The sequence below is a fragment of the Pararge aegeria genome, chromosome 14 (assembly GCF_905163445.1).
Source record: "Pararge aegeria chromosome 14, ilParAegt1.1, whole genome shotgun sequence".
NCBI classification, from domain to species: Eukaryota; Metazoa; Arthropoda; class Insecta; order Lepidoptera; family Nymphalidae; genus Pararge; species Pararge aegeria.
The window spans coordinates 17408496-17428702 of record NC_053193.1 but is presented as its reverse complement, the minus strand read 5'-3'; the positions used below and the strand labels follow the sequence as shown (position 1 = coordinate 17428702).

Sequence of the window (20207 nt, the reverse complement as noted above, 5' to 3'; positions counted from 1 at the left end):
TGCTGCAGGGCTAGCATGGGCAGGATACAATTGTCTCCCCGGGAAAATGATAAAAATTTATCTTCTCCCACAGCTTTATCAACTCTCAGAGCATTGGTGCACAAGTGGAAATAATATGTCCAAATAATATATGTGTAATAATAAACAGGGTTAACTTCTCCTATTCCATGTTTCCATGCTTTAGCAGGTGGACACTTTCATTATTATTATTATTATTATATAATAGACTAAGCAGCTTTCGCTGATGCGTCTATATCATTTCTTGCGCTCTTTGTCTTTTTGATGTTTATCCAGTCTATTCTTAAACTGATTCAGTGATTCTGCAGTCACCACATCTTCAGGCAAGGCATGCCACATTTGTATAACTCTATTGCTGATAAAGTGCTTGGAAGGATTAGACGATGCCTGCTGTAATCAAGTTTGAGACCATAGCTCCTTAATCTGGGGTTACTCTTTTTTGAAAATATTTCCTCAAAATTCGGAATGTCGTAATACTTATTTAATATTTTATAAGTTTCAATGAGATCGCCTCTTTCTCGCCTACTTTTGAGGGTGCTGAGTCCCAGGTTTGCAAGCCTTTGCTCATATGAAAGATTTCTCAATTTTCTTGGCAGTTTAGTGGATCTTCTCTGAACCTTTTCAAGCATTTCTATATCCTTAACAAAATAGGGACTCCAGACCTGGAAAGCATACTCCAATAAAGGTCTTACATATGTCTTATATATCTGTATGAAGGTTTTCTTATTTATATTAAAAAATGTTTTCGTAATTGTGTAAAGGAAAAAATCATATTACTTGTCAGGGGATATAATTTTTGTCTCCTGCCTGCTGGAGACAAAAATTATGTCCCTTCATCATCGTCATCATCAGCATCAACCTATTACCGACGGGAGTTTAGGTCACCACGCAGGCCAATTGTGGATTGGTGGACTTCACACGCTGTTGAGAACATTATGGAGAACTCTGAGGCATGCATGTTTCCTCACGATGTTTTTCTTCACCGTTTAAAGCAAGTGATATTTAAATTGCTAAGTTAAAATGCACATAGCTCCGAAAAGTCAGTGGTGTGGTCTCCACGAAAGGAAAGCCGAAGCCTTACCTACTGCTAAGAAACTAGGTATTCAGCTTCAATAATACTGTTAATTAATGAAAATTTATGTGCCATCCTTAACATTGTTACTATTTTTTATTTTTTATAACACAAAACAGGTAATAACTAAAAGTACAATCTAAATATAAGCAATAACAAGTTTTGTTCTACGCTAAAACCCAATGTATGTGTACACAACTTGGTATTAAATTAAACAAAAAGTAAAGATAAAATTAAAGTTGAAACAAAAAAGAAACACTTAAAAAAATAAATATATAAATAATTTCCCTAAAGATTATGTGGAATAGTGCCTAATAAATTAATTTTTAAAAATTCATTTAGTTTACTTTTCTTAAAAATGACAATATTACGACTACTTGAAAGGCGGTACTACTCACTGCTATGTACACATTTTGTATATAATAACGCATCAAAAGTGCCATCTATGTGCCTATTTGAATAAAGAAACTTGAAAGAAGACTTTGACTTTAACTTTGACATGCGAAAGATGGGATTGTAAAAGGAAGTATAGTTCTTGTGGACACTTAGGACACACACACTCACCGGTTGAGCGACAGGTTGTGCCGGATGGAGTTCTGCCAGCCCTTGTCCGCGGTGCGGTAGTACGGGTAGTGCTTCGTGATGTAGCTGTAGATGCCGCTCAACGTCAGCTGCTTGTCCGGCGCCGACGCCACCGCCTGCACAATCAGCTGGGCGTAGCTGCGAATAGCGTTAACAAGCATGGAAACTGGAACGTTATTTAATATTAATATACTACGACAATACACACATCGCCATCTAGCCCCAAAGTAAGCGTAGCTTGTGTTATGGGTACTAAGATAGCTGTTGAATATTTTTATGAATATAATACATAAATACTTATAATATACATATAAACACCCAGACACTGAAAAACATTCATGCTCATCACACAAACATTCCAGTTGTGGGTATCGAACCCACGGCCTTGGACTCAGAAAGCAGGGTCGCTGCGAACTGCGCCAATCGGCCGTCAAAATTATATTGACAACCTTCCTGGAGATCAATCGGTATTGCTGTACTGGCCAAATGCATGCGAAAAGTTGTATGAAAATCGTAGAAACGCAGTGCCTGCCGTGTAATTTTAAAAATAGAACGATATTTAACTCTTTTTTTTTTTTTTTTTATTTTACGGCCGGATTCAAGTCCTTTAAGGCCTTATTTAACTCTGAAACGTGGCAACCGAGGAGGTAGCTTATCAGTTTTATTTAAATTTCGATGCCTTGCACATATATCCGTTTGTTGGAGAGAAAAAAAAAAGCTAATGAACATTTCAACGCGGGACAGAATATTGTAGTTCGTTGTTCGTCATATATTTTAAAAAGTAATAAAATTAGGCAAAATAAATTGCAATGCAGACATGTTTGGAAAAGTGCTATTCAAGCCTTTGCCATAAGAGGCATTGATGGACGTCCATCAATGATGGCTCTGATTCTGGCTGCTTCAGAAATATATAAACATATAAAAATAAATATAGCACAATAGACACAACGCCATCTAGTCCCAAAACAAGCGTTGTTTTATGGGTACCAAGACGACTGATCGATATTAATATATAAATGTTGGTTTGTTTACATAAAGGCGATGATCTCAGGAACTACCGGTCCGGTTAGAAAAATTATTTCAGTGGTGTATAGCCCATTTTCTAAGGCTATATATACGCTTAGATCAATAGGAGCATAGCACCAATGAAGAATGTTCATCCAAAAAATCGGGAGTTTTTTCTACTTTTGAGAGCTTCCGCTACGTGCGCTGCGTAAACGGTTAAAGGTTAGTATTCATGTATGACCAAGTTGTTCCCTCTTTAAAAGTTCTAGAAAAAAGTCCGCGACAGCATATGTCTATTTTTTAAGGTTGACTTATGCTCGGCCGAGACGAGAGGGAACGCTAGTGAATAATACATATACATAAATACTTATAGTATTTTCCTCATTTAACAGTGAGTTTTGTAGCAGTTCAACGTACCTGTACGGTGGTTTGGCGTCGTCACGGCCGTCACGGCTGTCACGATGCTCACGATCTCTGGCATCGCGAGAGTTGTAGCCCGAATCGGATGTGGATGAAGCCTGGAATGTATAAGGTTTAAATAAGTATGTTTTTTTTTTATTCCACTACAGGTTAGAGGTTGACTGCAATCTCACCCACGCAAGCTATGAAGCAGTCTAAGATGGTAGCGGGCTAGCCTGTTTTTTACTATTTATTAAAAAGTAATAAATAAACAAGTATATTTAGAGATTTTCAAAAAACTTTGCAATTTAAATTTTTTTTTTATTTGCTTTGCTATTCACGATGATCCGTTTGACAATATTGGAAATAAATAATCCTAATTGATTATAATAATGGCCACTAGCTGGCGTATAAGTCAAGAAGTGTGTGTGGTATATGACACATACTTACGAAGTTACGACGAATCCAAATTATTATTTTTGAATAGCGGAAACTACACAGACGTCTGATCGTAACCGTTACTTCCGTCAGAAAAAATCTGAGTTAGTCCCTAGTCGCGCCTAAAGAAGTCTTACTTCAAAAACAATTGTAAGAAAGAAAGAAAGAATGAAAAGGTTCAATAGGCGGCCTTATCGCTTAAAAGCGACCTCTGCCAGGCAACCTACCACAGGACATGAAGTTAAGAAGAAGGGGGGAAGACCTTCCCCGCATGCCAAGCTTCTCTACCACACAAGGTTGTAGCCTTACAGCAATGCTGAATTATATACTTATGTGTATTATATTCATAAAAAAATATTCATCAGCTATCTTAGTACCCGTAGCACAAGCTACGCTTACTTTGGGGCTAGATGGCGATGTGTGTATTGTCCTAGTATATTCTATACTCACAGCGGTGCCATTTGAGTTCGGCCGGTGCTCCGCCAGCGCCGCGTACTGCGCCACGAGGCCCAGGTCAGGATGCCGTCGCCCGGAAGAACCAGCGCCCCGCGGCGATGTAGGGCAGCTGTTTGTAGCACTTATGGTGCCTGAAAATATAAGATTTAAACACCAATTTACACAAGCTCTTTATGCATATACAGGTTTAAGTAAATAAAAAAAACGTGTTTGTACTTATGTCGACACGTTATAAGTCATATTTCTTTGGCGTAACAAGATAAAGTGATTTTTAAAAATTTTATCGTTCGCCTTATTCTACGTTTGTATAAAAAACTACACTAACACTAGAAAAAAGGTATTTAATACATTGAAAGTTTTATCATAACTTATTATCTAGTTGTAAACTAAAATGTTGACTATAGCTAATGTCAGCAGGGCTAGCACGTGGGGGAGATCTAAATTATATCCCCTCATTATAACCCCTAACAAGGAATATAATTAAACGTGTCCGTCCACCTGCTAAATCACTGGAACATGGAATAGGAGAAGTTTACCTCCGTTTACTATTTATTACACATATATTATTTGGATATTATTTCCACTTGTGCGTCAGTGCTGTGAAGGTTGATAAAGCGCGCGCATCGTAAATATTTACTCTCATAATTTTTCCATAACGCGCCAAAATAGTATAACTTCAAAAATACCAGAAAGTTCTCGGCCTTCTAGTTCTTGTCATTACAACTAACAACTCTTGTACGACTTTTCAATATTAAGTATTAATTTATTTTATATTATTTCTGTAAAGTGACATTACACTGTGAAACCAAATACATGTGTCGATATACGATGAGTCGTGGTTCGCGCGCCGTCGCCGATGTTACATCACAGAGTAGTAAAAAGTAGAGAATCTATATTTTACGAACTAACAAGCTAAAAAAAAAGTTGTAGAACAATAACTGTTAGATGTAATGTAATAAACTACAGCTTTCTGGTATTTTTCCAAACCAATTTCGAACCAGGTAGTGTCCATTTTGAGGGCATTAATAGAGAGTTTGTCTTAAAAAAAACATAAAGCCAAGGTTAAAGCTTTGGCTTCAATTTCGGGCAGACCGAGTTGGATACCCGGCACGCACCTCTCGACTTTTCGGAGTTATGTGCGTTTGTAATTTAAGGAATTTAATATATCGCTTGCTTTAACGTTGAAGGAAAATATCGTGAGGAAACCTATATGTCTGAGAGCTGTTCATAACGTTCCCAGAAGGTGTTAAGTCTACCAATCCGCACTTGGCAAGCTTGGTGTACTACGGCCTAAACCCGCCTCATTCTGAAAGGAGACTCTCGCCCTGTAGTGGGCCGGTATTGGGTTGATAATGATGATGGTCAGGAAACCATATCCTTTAGCCGGTTAATTAAAGAGTGGTTTCCTTGTACCAGCGTTGTCTGGGTTGAATGACCGCTCGTGTTCAATTTCGTACTTAGGATGCGAAGTGGGGTACGGGCGTACGTCAAATATCTTTGACTCAGTGTACTATTAAGCCGAAATCCAAATTATTTGAATGTTATCATCATGAGCATGTCTTTTGGTTAACGAAGATGACGAGAGGGCATTGCAACCACGTTGTTATTTTTTTAATTTCAGCAACCACAGACTTATCTCATTCGGATTCAGTTTTACAAGAATTAACATTTGTCCAGTAATCAGACCTAACCATATATTCGTCTGGTTATAGTTGGTACACTATTTCTATTAACTTATATTAACATCGTTTAATTAAGTTCCTGTGCATTATTCAACGAGACACTTATACAAACAAAACGGGTTTAACCGAAATAAATATCGGTTATTTCCGGCTTCAACCCCAGTCCTAGCAATTTGGATTCATTTAATTCCCATGAGCTCAGAAACATGGATGATAAAGCTTATCCGAATCGATTGGCTTTCATCTAAATAGTGTTGCCACTGCTAACTTCGTCTCTTCTGTACTCACCGGTAGGAGACGGTGCCGGACTGCGCCCATCGTTGTCCATTGGTATCGTGATGCGGAGCGGCGGCAGCGGGGGCCCAGAGCTTCCAGCGGAACCCCCGCCGCTCTCCTCCACCAGCGACTGGAAGTCCAGCCGAATGTTTGTTGACGGAAAGCGTAGAGTACATCTGGAATTAAGAGATCGTTTATAAATCAACAAAATTCGTTTTTCCAGTGTTACCAAAACACAAATGGCATAAAAGTTGTGGAAACTTCATTGGTTTATGTGATATAAAAATACGGAATTACTATTATACTGTTACTGTTTGTTTCCCTTCAAAAGCTACTCGTAATTACTCAGGTTCATATAAAAGCTGGTCTAGGCTATATTACACTAGCTGTCCCGGCGAACTTCGTACCGCGGATCATATTAATCATAAAAATTGGTCAAGCCGTTCTTGAGTTATAAATGGTGAAACACAACTTTATTTTATATATATAGATACGACTTAAATATAACGAGATATTTATTTCCATCTTTTATCTCTACTTATCTCATACAAATGTTTTTCAGTGTCGGGGTATTTATATGTATATTCTAAGTATTTATGCATATTATTCATAAAAATATTCATCTCATCTAAATATATATCTTATTACCCATAACACAACCTACGCTTACTTTGCGGCTAGACAGCGATGTGTGTACTGCCGTAGTATATTTATACATAGGACGACAAAATGACAGACAATTATCTCTGAGAGCGCGTTTGAAGCCTGGAGTTGATTCTCTGACCAGGCCAAAAGCCTCGAGGGAGTACCTCGTTACTAACTACTAGACATTCGAGGCACTGAAGGCAGTGGCGTGCACTTCATACATGCACAAAAGCTCTGCATACCCTAAAATTTTTGTATAACTCATAAATTTGAAGGATTTTTCTATTTTATGGCATCTTCCTTCTTTTTGCATACCCTGGTCAAAAACCCTGTGCACGCCACTGACTGAAGGTAAGTAAATAAAGTGATTGCGAAACGATATCGATCCACGTGTACATAAATATCCAGTGCGGTTCCGTAAAGTGGAGTGGGTGGGTGGAGCGCCGCAATTATGTAACGTGCACGTATGATAATGATATTGCACGATGTATGCACGTCTTCATCAACTCAATGTGAAGTTAATGCAAGAACCCTATCACGTTCCGCTCAAGTTCATAATCGCGAGTGACAACGTAACTTGTAGGTATTTAAAGTCAAAAGTCAAAGTCAAATATTTGATGGCCGATTGACGTAGTGGGCAGTGCCCCTGCTTTCTGAGTCTGAGACTGTGGGTTCGATTCCCACAACTGGAATGTTTGTGAGGTGAACATGAATGTTTTTCAGTGTCTGTGTGTTTGTCTGAATATTATAATTATTTATGGTTATTACTTAAATATAAAAATATTCGTCAGTCTTAGTACCCATAACACAATCTACGTTTTCTTTGGGGCTAGATCGCGATGTGTTTATTTTTATAATTTATTTATTCATATAGATAAATAGATGGCAATTGTCATAAATATAGTTCAACAAAGCACGATAATATTTTGGGATTCATCGATATGTCGACCGTTGCTTAGACACGAAATCTTAGTTTAAAATCTTTAGATTGCACTTGTATGTTACATAGAAAAATCGGTACATGGTAGTGATATGATGTCGATGACGCGAATATATCGCGGCGTGTCATTTAACGTGTATATACCTAATACCTACGAAAAATCATCCCTTTTGTTTACGATTTCCCTCCTCCGATAAGTGGTATAAAAGAGGGCTCCCTCTTCTTCGCGTCTGAGTAAATCTGCTCGGTTAATTTTCTATTTCGCGGTTTCGTTAAATGGTGCCTGCAGCGTCTCACGGGAGCCAGTCACTAAACAACCCCTCGCCCAGTATCAATGTGTTCATAATCCGGATAACAAACCGTTAGCTAGTGCCAAAGCTGTGCCAAATTAAATACTAAACAGAACATCATGTACCGTTGCAGCCTAACTAAGCCTGTGTTACGCACGCGAAAATGAACCTTCGCTAACAAATACATAATATGTAACTTTAATAAACACTTAATTAAATTTCCAGTTATCTACAAATGAATTGCAACTAACAGTCCATATAACATAAACAATCAACATAATATGCCTGTGTGAAGAGAAAACAACGAGTTGTTTACTATTGCCATTCATTCGAATTGCAAATTACAACTAATATGTTGAAAAACAATATAATTAATATCACGCTTAAATTGCTGTAACCAGCTACATACAGATAGATCCATTAAATGCAACTTACAAGTACTCACTCACGTCGAACCCTACCTGATCATCATCATCAGCATATCAACTGATGGGCGTCCACTGCTGGGCATACTTAATTATATTATATAGGGAGTTTCACATTCCCCGTTCTAGTGCAATTAGTGTTGCCATTTCAGCATTTTTGTACCCCAACCTACATCGGTTATCCAAGCTATGTATACCTCCGTAGTAATATACTGTTGGATGCGATCTTGCCGAAATCTCTCTAAGGTTTAAACTGCCAGTTACGCCCTTGCGTATCAGACTTTAACTGTTGAATACGCCATTGCCGATACCTCAGAAGTGGAGCTAAATTGTTTGATACGCCCTTGCCGAAATATCATAATGTTTAAATTGTTAGACACGTATGTACGTATGTATGTTATTCCTTTTGAATGTTACTCCTTTTTCCTCCATTCCTTTATGAAACACACATCCATACATGTTATTTACATTGAGTCAAGTGAGCGATAAAAACAGTCGTTAACTTAAAACTAAAGCTAAGACTGTTTCTAACGCACTCTGCACGGCTAGCACGTATCCTTGCCCGTGGCCCGTGCTTGGAGTGGTGGACATATAAATTTAATCCCTTGTTAAGGCGGAGGATATAATTTTGATTTCATGACAAAAATTATATCCCCCGATTATATCCCCTGACAGGGGATATAATTAACGTGTCCACCTGCTAAAGCACGGGAACATGGAATAAGAGAAGTTAACCCTCGTTTATTTTTATACATATGCTATTTGGATATTATTTACACTTGTGCGCCAGTGCTCTGTGAGTTGATAAAACTGTGGGAGAGGATAAATTTTTATCCTCTTACCGGGGATATAATTTTCTTCTGCCCATGCTAGCCGTGCTTCTTATGCCTAGCCGTGCTTCTTATGCCAGCCTTAATGTTCTAAGAAAGAGCTCAGACCAACTTAGTCGAGTAAAACGCACAATGTTTACTATATTTCCATTCATTCTCATTGCTAGCTATAAGTCCGTAGTAATAAACAATTAAACCGCCTTGGCCGGCAAGTCGCGTTCGTAATTGCTCCTATTAGTATGGGATTGTATCGCGCAATGATATATTGGCGGGGTCAAGTTTGTTTGGCCTCAGTTGATAAGAACTCGTGGAGCGCGAGGTTAGGGTAACTAATCCAATACGGCATGTTATAGTTATTAGTAAGGATTGTTTACAACTCTTTCCTTTATGATCTTCAAAAGAATACCTACCGTTCGCTTCTATCAGTCCGCTAATCGCACAATCACTGCATGAGTAGCCTTGGTAAATAATTTAGTGACTCGCAATCTAACAGTTGTTTTCAAAGATTAAACTCTGTATCGTCAAAGTAGAATGTACCTAATATCACTAGTTTTTAAGTCGCAAATGCTGTACTTCTTATTTTTGTTTTACAAACTTTTTGTTAAAGCCCGAACGAAAGAATGTAGGAAAATTTGAGCTTTAACACAATGCAAATAGGACCCGTTCTAGTATTTCCATACTATGAAACGACTCCTCTATTGCGAGCGAGCAAATCTCGTACTAAGGCTACTATTATATCACTATCTAACGCGTGGTGGCCCCGAGACGCGAAAATAGACCGTTTGTATGTAAACAAAGCAGTTTTATAGCGGCGAGCCGTTCCGCATATATTTATACATGTAACGCACTCGAATCGCTTCTGTACGTCGTGACACTAAAAAAGAGCGCCGGTAATAGTACTACTATACGAATGAGTGCCTCTTTATATTTATCATCACCATAATCAACCATTGGGCCGTAGTTCGCTGGCCGAGTGCGAAATTTCACACGCCTTTAAGAACATTAAGAACTCTAAGACTTCTAATTTTTTTTTGCAACTAGGCCACACCAACCACATATAAATATAAAATTTTAATCCATAAATTATTTAGTCATATAGGCCAATCATTATCACTTATGAAGCATTCATACATGAAAGTTTCACACTATACATTATAGTGAGGTGATAACTGCATTCGTACACTTGAAACTAAGGCTAGGGCGATCACAAAGACGCCCTTGTCTAACAAGAGCTTATAACAAACATAGACCAATAAATGTATCACACCAAAGTAAAATGTTTTTTTTACAAAATAATATTATAAAATATTATATATACACGTTTAGTTCTCACCCTCTTTTTACGTAACGTCTTCTATACGTGTAGGTTTACTATATTTATACTATGTATACACTCTGCTATATTCGGCGATTATTGTATGTCTTTGTCAATGACAATAGCACGTTATTTATAACTTTATGAGTTGATTAAATTAAATCACATAAAGAGGAAATGTTTTACATAGGTTTAGTGAGAACTATTTTGCGTGATTATATAAAAACAATAGTTTGCTCACATTCTAATAACTTTATCATGCAATATGTGCAAGGCCACTAAGGTTCAGGATTTTCGGCACCCTTAAAATAAACTGCAAGTGTGCGGTACAATTAGTAAGTCATCAATAGCCTACGACAGTCCACAGCTGGACTAACGGCTTCTCCCAAAGAGAGTTTTGCCTACAACTACCACGCTGGGGGTAGAGGGGTTGGTCATCGCAGTGTATGGTAGTGATACGAGTAGCACAGAGGACGATGGTTCCCGTTCCCCGTTGTAATCCCTTAGTCGCCTCGCACGACATTCTCGGGAGAGGAGGAATGTTGACACTTGTATTCTGATCTTATTTGCTGAGTTTCTTGCCGGCTGTTGCTGAGTGTCTTGCCGGCTTCTTCTCGGTAGAGTCTGCCTTCTGAACCGGTGGTAAAGTCACTTCTATTATTAGACTTGACGTAAGACGTTTCAAAACTGCTTATATTAGGCTTACTCGAAATAAATGCATTATTGATTATTTTTTTTGATCTACCGTCACTACACGAAGTAGATCGATTAGAAGTAAGTTAACTAAAATTATAAACCGCAAAAGTGTGTTTGTTGATTCGCTGTTTAATAATGCAGCGATAACTAAACGCGATTTTTAACTTCGATTTAGTTTAGAAGGCTGAGAGTGACATAGGTTACTTTTTATCCCAACAACCTACACGCGCTTTGAAACCCTACCTTTTTTGTAATAATTGACTGCCAAGCAGTTAGTAAGCGTTATTATAAGCATTATATCGCCTAGAAACAGAGTAACACTTCGCAGGTCACGCAAGGAACACGTCCTGTAACGTGCCACCCCGTGCCCATCAACCTGAGGCGTAGGTGTTAAGGCTCATGTGCCTGTCAATACACCGGCAACCACTTCCGGTACTTCCCCGGACGAGCAGAGTCACAAAAAGCTCTATTTCTAATCATATTATACATTCTCCCAATCTAAATATTTGCTGTTATCAAAGTCAACGTAACTAACTTGCAAATCAATATCAGCAGCGCTTGTTTACGTCGTCGCTGAATAAATGTCGTTTACGTTCTAAGTCAAAACAAATTGGACTCTACTCCTCACACATAGAGTTCAAAATGCACTAGTGAAACGATCCTAACGCTATATTATGCAATTTATATCTAATGTTATTTGAATATGGTCTTTATACAACAGTGCGATTGTATTTTTTGCCGTTTTATGGTGGTATAATTTGAATCAAAATTTATGGCTTCTCAAAATTGCTCGCTCCAAAGTTTAAGTCAATTTGGGAATGTCCACTACTCGAACTGCTCGCTTTCTTGCCTCTTCAAATGTTAGCAATATGGTGGTCTTTTATGACCAAAACTCGCTTAGGTTTTGCCTGTTTTCTTTAATGAATGTTTGGCGTGCTATAAAATGTCTTTTATTTCTTCCATTTTACTATTAGGTAGGTACATGTTAAAATTCGATTTTTTGAAAAGACTACGATAGCGTGCGTATTTCATACGTTGCTAGTAAAGTACACAAGTATAGGAGTACTGCAGTATTCACGTTACAATATCAAAAGAGTAAAATCATACAAAATCAACCTTTCATAATTTCCTCATGAAGTACCTACGTACAAACTGCAGCGTACACGTATTTCAGACCGTCTAATAGACCGGAGGGTGGGGGCAGACGTAAAAGACCGATGCAAAGTGAACACGACTCTATTGCAATAGCAATAAGGTACAAACGTATTCGTTGTTACGAAAGCGTGGTCTGTTAACGATGAATTCGAAGAAATGTAGACTTTATTCCATAGATGATAAGAGCTATGAATATTCGTACACATTTGTAAGCCTAAATGCACACTGCGTCAGATACGTTACGATATCGTTCCAGGTAAAACTGACCCTTATTAGTAGTCCCTGTTTTTATAGCCCGTACTATTACCATACTACTACTACTACTACTAATATTACTAATAAACTTATTAGCCGACTATTCTAAGGAAAATAATTACTCGAATCTTTAATGTCATAGATTTTTTCTTTTTTAATCATAACGCACATACGACATAGGGCATTTTCAGAAAGTCAATTTCCTCAATTTTATGCCACTTGCATCCAGCAACTTTCTCCTAATCGTTTGATGTCGCCGGACCACCTTAACACTTGCACTTTGAAAGCCCAACGTCCATCAATTCTCCAATGTTCCTTATATTGCAAAGTCTGTAATTTCGGTTCTTCTACGGATCTTAATATTTAAATCATGGCATAGCTTTAGAAGCTCCTTTGAAAGTGTCCATCGCTTATTCGGAAGGCAGATTCTACCGAGAATAAACTCAGCAGTTTCACTTTTCCAACATCTTTTAACAGTGTAACAACAGTGGCGTGCACTTCATACATGCGCAAAAGCACTGCATACCCATATTTTTTAATATAACTCGTATTGGAGGTGAGTTTTACCATTTTATGCCAAGCACCTGCTTTATGCATACCCTGGTCAAAACCCAGTGCACGCCACTGTGTAACAAACATTTTTCTTTTTTTTAATTGATGAAGGCGAAGCTTGAACACATCTTCTCATTATGAAATTCATCTACTTACTACATTATAATTTTACGCAGTGTGTAAAATTATGATGATTACGAGTGTTTTACATGTCGTAATCGTATCGGACGCTGTGGCTTACGGCACCCGGCCGTAGTACAGACAGTATCGATCGTTCGTCTCAGCCGGGGCGTCCTTCACCCCGTGCCCTTTCAGAATTAAGCGACTGTTTTGGGAAGACAAGTTCCAAGTTGCCGTTTGTTTTAGTTTGCCACACTTTACAGCCGGCCGGCGCGGATTGTTTATCCAGTATTTACTTATTTAACACGCTGACTGTGCGTGTCACACATATGAAGCATTCGTTGTTACCTATGTGCGTGTGCTCTACATAATATGGGGCAATACTTCATGCAACTTTGAAGACATGAATATGTACCTTGCTCACCCTTCTATATTAGACTTAGGTACTACCGCCACCTTTTGATAAGTGGCGGATAGCTTATTCACATATTTTGTCTCCACATAAAGCAAGAAAGAGACAAAACTTACGTTTCGGCTACCCGATTGCTGGTCAGAGGTGGTGAAACCTTACACATGTGAATTAAGGTTTCCTATTTCCTATTTTTAACTGCACAGTGTTAAGTTGTCTGCAGTATTGAAAGGGGAACAATTTATAAAGCAGTCTATGTAAAAAAGTGGTGACAGCGGAGGCCGTAGCCCTAACTAGACTGAACGTCCCTCACGTGGGGACAGAGTTAAAACACCGGCACTCACCTGTAACTTTTCGGAGTTAGGTGCATTTTTTTTGAGCAACAAAAAAAACTGAAAAATAGACCCGTGCCCTGCATTGTGCCGGCGATGGGTTTATAATGATGATGTATGCATGCGCATTTCCAATTATTTAGTCAATAATATATTTACTCCATGACTATTAAAAAAGTGTGTACCAGAAAGCAAATGTCTGTCGTCGTCTTTATACGACAATCGACCCACATGGCTTCGTATATTTCAGGCAATGTTTTACCACAATGCTCATTTTAATCGTTCAAACTTATTTGTTTGTTGTGTAATATTTTTATTGGATCAAATTAAAAAAAAACTACAACGAATCTCTTTCTTTCCCAAACTGTGTCAGTTTTATGACATTTGCTAACGGATGCGTAGCGACCACCTGTTATTTCTGTACAAAATATATGCGATACGTCCAGCTTAGATTGTCACAAAGTATCCGTACGAAACAAAACCTAATACTAAAAAATGGAATGGTAGCCTTCCATCAGCTACAGTGGAAAATGTAATATTTTAGGCTTCATCCCTAATTGAATACATGTTAATTTTAAAATCAATAACCTATAACAGTCTACTTCTGGACTTAAAGGCCTCTCCCAACGGGAGGGTATGCCCATAATCACCACGCTGGGCAGATGGGTGGGTGATAGCAATAGGTAGATGGTACTAGTAGCACCGACGACGCTGCCCGTACTCCGTTATATATCCGTGGTCGCCTCGTGTGACAACTGTGGGAAGAGGAGGAATGGCGACAACTGTATTCTGATCAGCCGTCACCACACGTCACGTTTATTGTACACCACACGAAAAATCCCATCATCATCATATCAACTCATTACAGGCCCACAACAGGGCATCGCTCTGCTCCCACAATGAAAAGGGGTTGAGACCGTACTCCACCACGCTTACCCAGTGCGTATTGGTGGACTCCACACGCCTATAAGACCGTTATGGAGAACTCTCAGGAAGGTTTTCTATGATATTTAAATTACTTGAAACGCACAAAACTTAGAAAAGTAAGAAACGCGTGCTAACATTCGAACTCGGCCCCCCGAAAGTAAGGTCAAAGTCCTATCACCGCACAAAATCCCCACAAAATAAAAATAAAGGCAGCCAGTTAGATAAGAGTGAATTTGGTGATTATTTTTCTATTCTACAACAAATTAGCCAGTCAACTCAGGGGATAAGAGATGATGCAAGATGTTAAAGCATTTGATGGTTTGCAATGACAGCGTCAACTATATTTTAACCGTTCGCATTAACAAGCCTGAGAGCTCAGCCTGTTGATACTTAATAACTTAGCCACTACTCAATTATCCAGGACGTTCTATAGGTCGCAAGTCCCGGAATGGCAAACGTTTATTGATTGGTTCGCGGCCGAGTAACATACCGTAATAGCGGCGTCAGCTTGCGACGGGACGGGAATAAACCTAAAAGGTCACTGGGTCTAGATTATTCTATGAAGACTTCAGACAAAACCAATTTATAAAAAACATGATATTATGTAATTTATTTAAGGGTAATTGTATATCTTTTTATAACATATTTCCAGATGAAATCCCTGAGATGTTTCTCAATAACTTCAAAGTTTATATACACGTAAGCTTATAGAATCATCCTATTATAATATTAAGGATTACATGTATGATAAAAAAGCTTGGGTATGAATTGCTCTAACTTCATAGCTCAACATTAACTAGACTGTGAGATGGTGATAGCAAAAAAAAAACCTGCCTAAGTTTGTTGTGGGCTCTTCTTAGACCAGGGCGCCTCCTAGCTTTAATTTTAAGTTAACGAATCCAGTTATCACCATCAATAACATCAGTGTAACATGAACGCTTCATAAGTGCCTGTAATAAGGTCTACATGAATAAAACATTTTTGAATTTGAATAAGCTAACCTGACAAGGGTAACATAGTTATATTGTTAATCTTTATCCTTAATTGGTTTTTACATGACTACGTAGTTACCATACATCCATCGTCAAACGACTTAGTATTCCGATGTTGAAACTGAAGCTGAAACGTGCCTAAATTGAAATTTTTGAAATTTAGTTTTGTTAATGAAAACTTAATGATACAGTTTCAAAAGAAGCATTATATACCAACTAAATCAACCTTAGCGAAATAAATATTAGAGATATTACCCAAAGCCATGTCTTTTTTTCATTTCATTTCTTTACCATGCTGCATTTGTCGTCATCATAGATCCTTTAATCGGCGGTTACCTGCTTGCTATACAATCGAGTAATATAAATAACTAGCGTACCTAGCCCGCTTCGCCGGGCTAGATTTTGCTCTATTTTATTTAAACAATAAACTTACATCGTTAGATTTTTAATTTAAGTCTCATAATACATTAAATCATTTATTTCTCTCCGTATTCATTCTCTTCTATTCTCTTCTCGAGCGGGTGAAGATCATTATCTACACCCATGTACACCCAACAATAGAATATCATCATCCCTACTAATATTATAAATGTCAATGTAAGTTTGTTTGTTACGCTTTCACGCAATAACTACTTAACCAATTCTCATCAACATTTGTACACATATTCGTGGAAGTGTTAGAAGTAATAGCTTCTTTGGGAGAGGGGATGAAAGTGTTTGATGTTTTTACACCATAACTCCGACAAATTATAACCTATTTAAATAATTATTGTTGTACTATAGAGGTTATAATATGTGTTTAATTTTGCTCAAACTGTGGTTGGAGATAGAGGACAGAACTCCTCAGCGGACACCAGCAAACTCCTCATTTATGGCTTAGCGATACTGAATACTTTAATTTTTTTTAAAACTACAACTAAATTTAATGCCACCTCAAAAAACAAAATCAAACGCAAACGAAGTCGCGGGCAACAGCTAGTAGTAAATAAAAACTGTATTTGTCAGTTTGACAGTTCAAAAATAGGAGTGCTCCGATCGTCACCAAACTTTACAGGATTACTCGCCAGGTCAATCCGGAGATTCCCTGAATGTTTTATTGAAATAGGTCCAGCCGTTTCGGAGCCTATACGGAACATACCCACACACTTTCTCTTATATTAGGTTGTTCGGAAAGTCATTTCGTTTTTTCCCGCCAGAGGACTTAATTACGTTTTTTCGAAACTAACTTCACACTTAAGCCCCATAACCATTATATGTCTTGAGAGCTGATATTGCAAGGCTTGTGTGTGAAAAAGTTCTATTAATTCTACCCAGTAGTTTTTGGTTGGTGCCCTTTTAAATATGGAGAGCAATAAGCAGCATTTTCGTCATATTTTACTTTTTAACTTCAGAAAAGGTAAAAATGCTGTCCAAGCGAGAAAAAAATTGACGGATGTGTATGGAGAAGGCGTGTTAACAGTACGCCAGTGCCAGAACTGGTTTGCAAAATTTCGATCCGGCAATTTTGATGTCGAAGATGCACCACGGTCTGGAAGGCCGGTCGAAGCTGACAAAGATGCGATAAAGGCATTAGTTGATGCAAATCGGCGAATCACCACACGAGAGATCGGTGAGAGGTTAAATTTGTCGAATTCAACTGTTTATGGCCATTTGAAAGGCATGGATTATTCATTATACGAAAACTGTCTTTCATGTTCCCCAAAAAAAACGAAATGACTTTCCGAACAACCTAATATATTGACGGCCGACTGGCGCAGTGGGCAGCGACCCTGCTTTCTGAGTCCAAGGCCGTGGGTTCGATTCCCACAACTGGAAAATGTTTGTGTGATGAGCATTAAGTGTTTTTCAGTGTCTGGGTGTTTATATGTATTTTCTAAGTATTTATGTATATATAATTCATTAAAATATTCATCAGTCATCTTAGTACCCATAACACAAGCTACGCTTACTTTGGGGCTAGGTGGCGATGTGTGTATTGTCGTAGTATATTTATTATTATTATTATTTATTATATATATGTATATATATAGATAGATACTTGGGTAACTATTTATCGACTATTCAGACCATCTAGCCGCATGCCCCAGAATGGCAAACGGTTATTGATTGATTCGCCGAGTAGCAAACACTTAAAGCGGCATCAGCTCGGGACGGGAATAAACCTAAAAGGTCACAGGGTCTGTGCAGCGAGCCGGACTACATGCTACGCGCTGGACTATTTGTGGCGCTACGGGGCGCACAGTGGGCGGGAGGCGTACGGTGCGCGCATTCTATAAACTACTCACTATATCAAGCTCAATGAATAAAAGCCACCCGCTTCGCATGGGTGCAATATATGTGTAAATGAAAACAGAAATGATACTCCAGAGGCTTTGAGTTACAATATTTACTACCTCTGAGACTTATCTGTGAAACCGAAAACCAAATAGTTTTTGAGTAAACCACTAACATCACATGCAGAATTAAAATCATGTGTCTGCTGTCACTTCATTAGGTAAACGTCGCGTAGCTTAGATACTATGCACGTGTCGGTCTTTTATCTTTTACCCGACCTTGAAGCGCGGACCATATTGAAAAAACCCTCCAAAATGTGTCTCCCTAAAAGTTATATTGTGGTGTAAATGTACTGAAATTCATCGTACCGTGTGAATTATATAGTATGCCACGCAGAGCCAATGCTGCCCTAGTCTTGGACGCCCCTAAACCCATCGCTACACTCGGGATCAGGCATTAACATGAAATCGTTTATAGAGCTTGGCGTTTATCCTGGTCAAACATTGCATTACCCTCTCATAAAGAGAGGGTATCATCAATCTGCTTTATCAAACCTATCGTGTAAGTATAGTTGTATTATTTAATTTTTACATACATATTCTTAATTAATTAGATAACAAAAAAGAAATATTGACCGTGTTCATATTATATATATATATATATATATATATATATATATATATATATATATATATATATATATATATATATATATATATATATATTGTACCACTACACTATCCTCTGTACTGCAAATCCAGTCTTAAAGAACACATTTCCCTAATGACAAAACACGTTTCATTCCACATCACATCGGGAGTTATAAAATTTTACAATCCGCCATTTAAAGTAAGAGTCTCCTCCAGTGGTGTAACCCGTGTAATAGAATACGCAGAAATGAACATGTCACTTCTAAGGCAATTTATACCGTACCACAGTTGTAATTTGGTAAAAATTCGCATGGCAATGTCATAGCTAAAGCCTGGTACAGGGAGGTAGCGCAAGGACTGCCTCTTATAGGTTTTATATTCAGGAGTGTTTTATTTTTTTTATTAATTTTATTTATTGATATATATAACCTGTTGTACTAGTTCCACCAAAAACACAGTCGGTTTTAAACTACGTTATTACGTAGGTAAAATATTTATAATATCTTCTTCCTTCTTTTTTGCTTTTTTGGCTTTTAGGTGTACCAAATCGGCACGTTGTACTTCGCCAATGTCACGTATACTTGGGAAGATCCACAAAGGTGATTGTCAAAAGGTAAACATTATATAACTATAGCACTATACTTTTTATAAAACTTAGAATTGCAAAATAAGACGTTCGTAATGGAGTGTTGTCCTTGGTTAGTGTTATATTTATAATATCTTATTAAAAACTAAGTTATGGTAAGATAAAAATAAACTTATACTAGAGGGTAGACCGTAAAAGTACTGATAAATGCTGTTCGTACTCAACGTTTGTACATCGTGACACCACTGCTAGTACGTTATTAGTTTTTAATGTATTACTACTATACAAGTTGTTAAAATGAGTATCCTTAAGTTTCCGCTGATAATTTTTTTTATGTTTTTTTGTAATTTCAAACATTTCGCAAGTTCATTTAGGTAGGAACAATAAATTTAAGGCTTCGTTTGCCGTAGTTATTGACAAATTTAGGAATTAATTAATTCTTTGTTTAGTATATCAGCTTTGACTTTTAGGAGGGAACTAAGGTATTGTTCTATATTACATTTAGGTATATAATATATATACCAAGAGTGATTTTAACTGTGTAAAGTCAATGACGATGATGTCATTTCATGAAAAAAGAAATGGTTTAATGGTTTGAGATTTTTCTGAGAGTAATCCTATCACCTAAGTAAGCTTACCTTGTGTTATCAGTATGTACTAAGATAACTCATGAATATTTAAAAACAATAAAAATAAATAAACTATTCTTTACACTCAAGACACTGAAAAATATTCATGTTCATCACACAAACATTTTTACAGTTTTGGGAATCGAGCCCACAGCCTTGAACTCAAAGAGCAGGGACACTGTCCACTGCTAATTTGCTGTCAAATTTCACTGCTAGAACTGAGCTCAAATATAAGATAGCGAATAAAAGGAAAATAT

General features: G+C 37.7%; 1 protein-coding gene across 2 annotated transcripts in view; it reads right to left on the bottom strand.

Moving 5' to 3' along the window:
* Positions 1–20207, bottom strand: part of LOC120629144 (forkhead box protein K1) — a 63190-nt gene that overhangs the window by 10308 nt on the left and 32675 nt on the right. For both annotated transcript variants that reach the window (XM_039897939.1, XM_039897938.1), the window contains exons 2-5: positions 5941–6104; positions 3965–4101; positions 3095–3195; positions 1655–1810 (exon numbers count right to left, since the gene is read on the bottom strand). In XM_039897939.1, coding sequence (XP_039753873.1) covers positions 1655–1810; positions 3095–3195; positions 3965–4101; positions 5941–6104 — 558 coding nt within the window. The remainder of the gene's footprint in view (positions 1–1654; positions 1811–3094; positions 3196–3964; positions 4102–5940; positions 6105–20207) is intronic.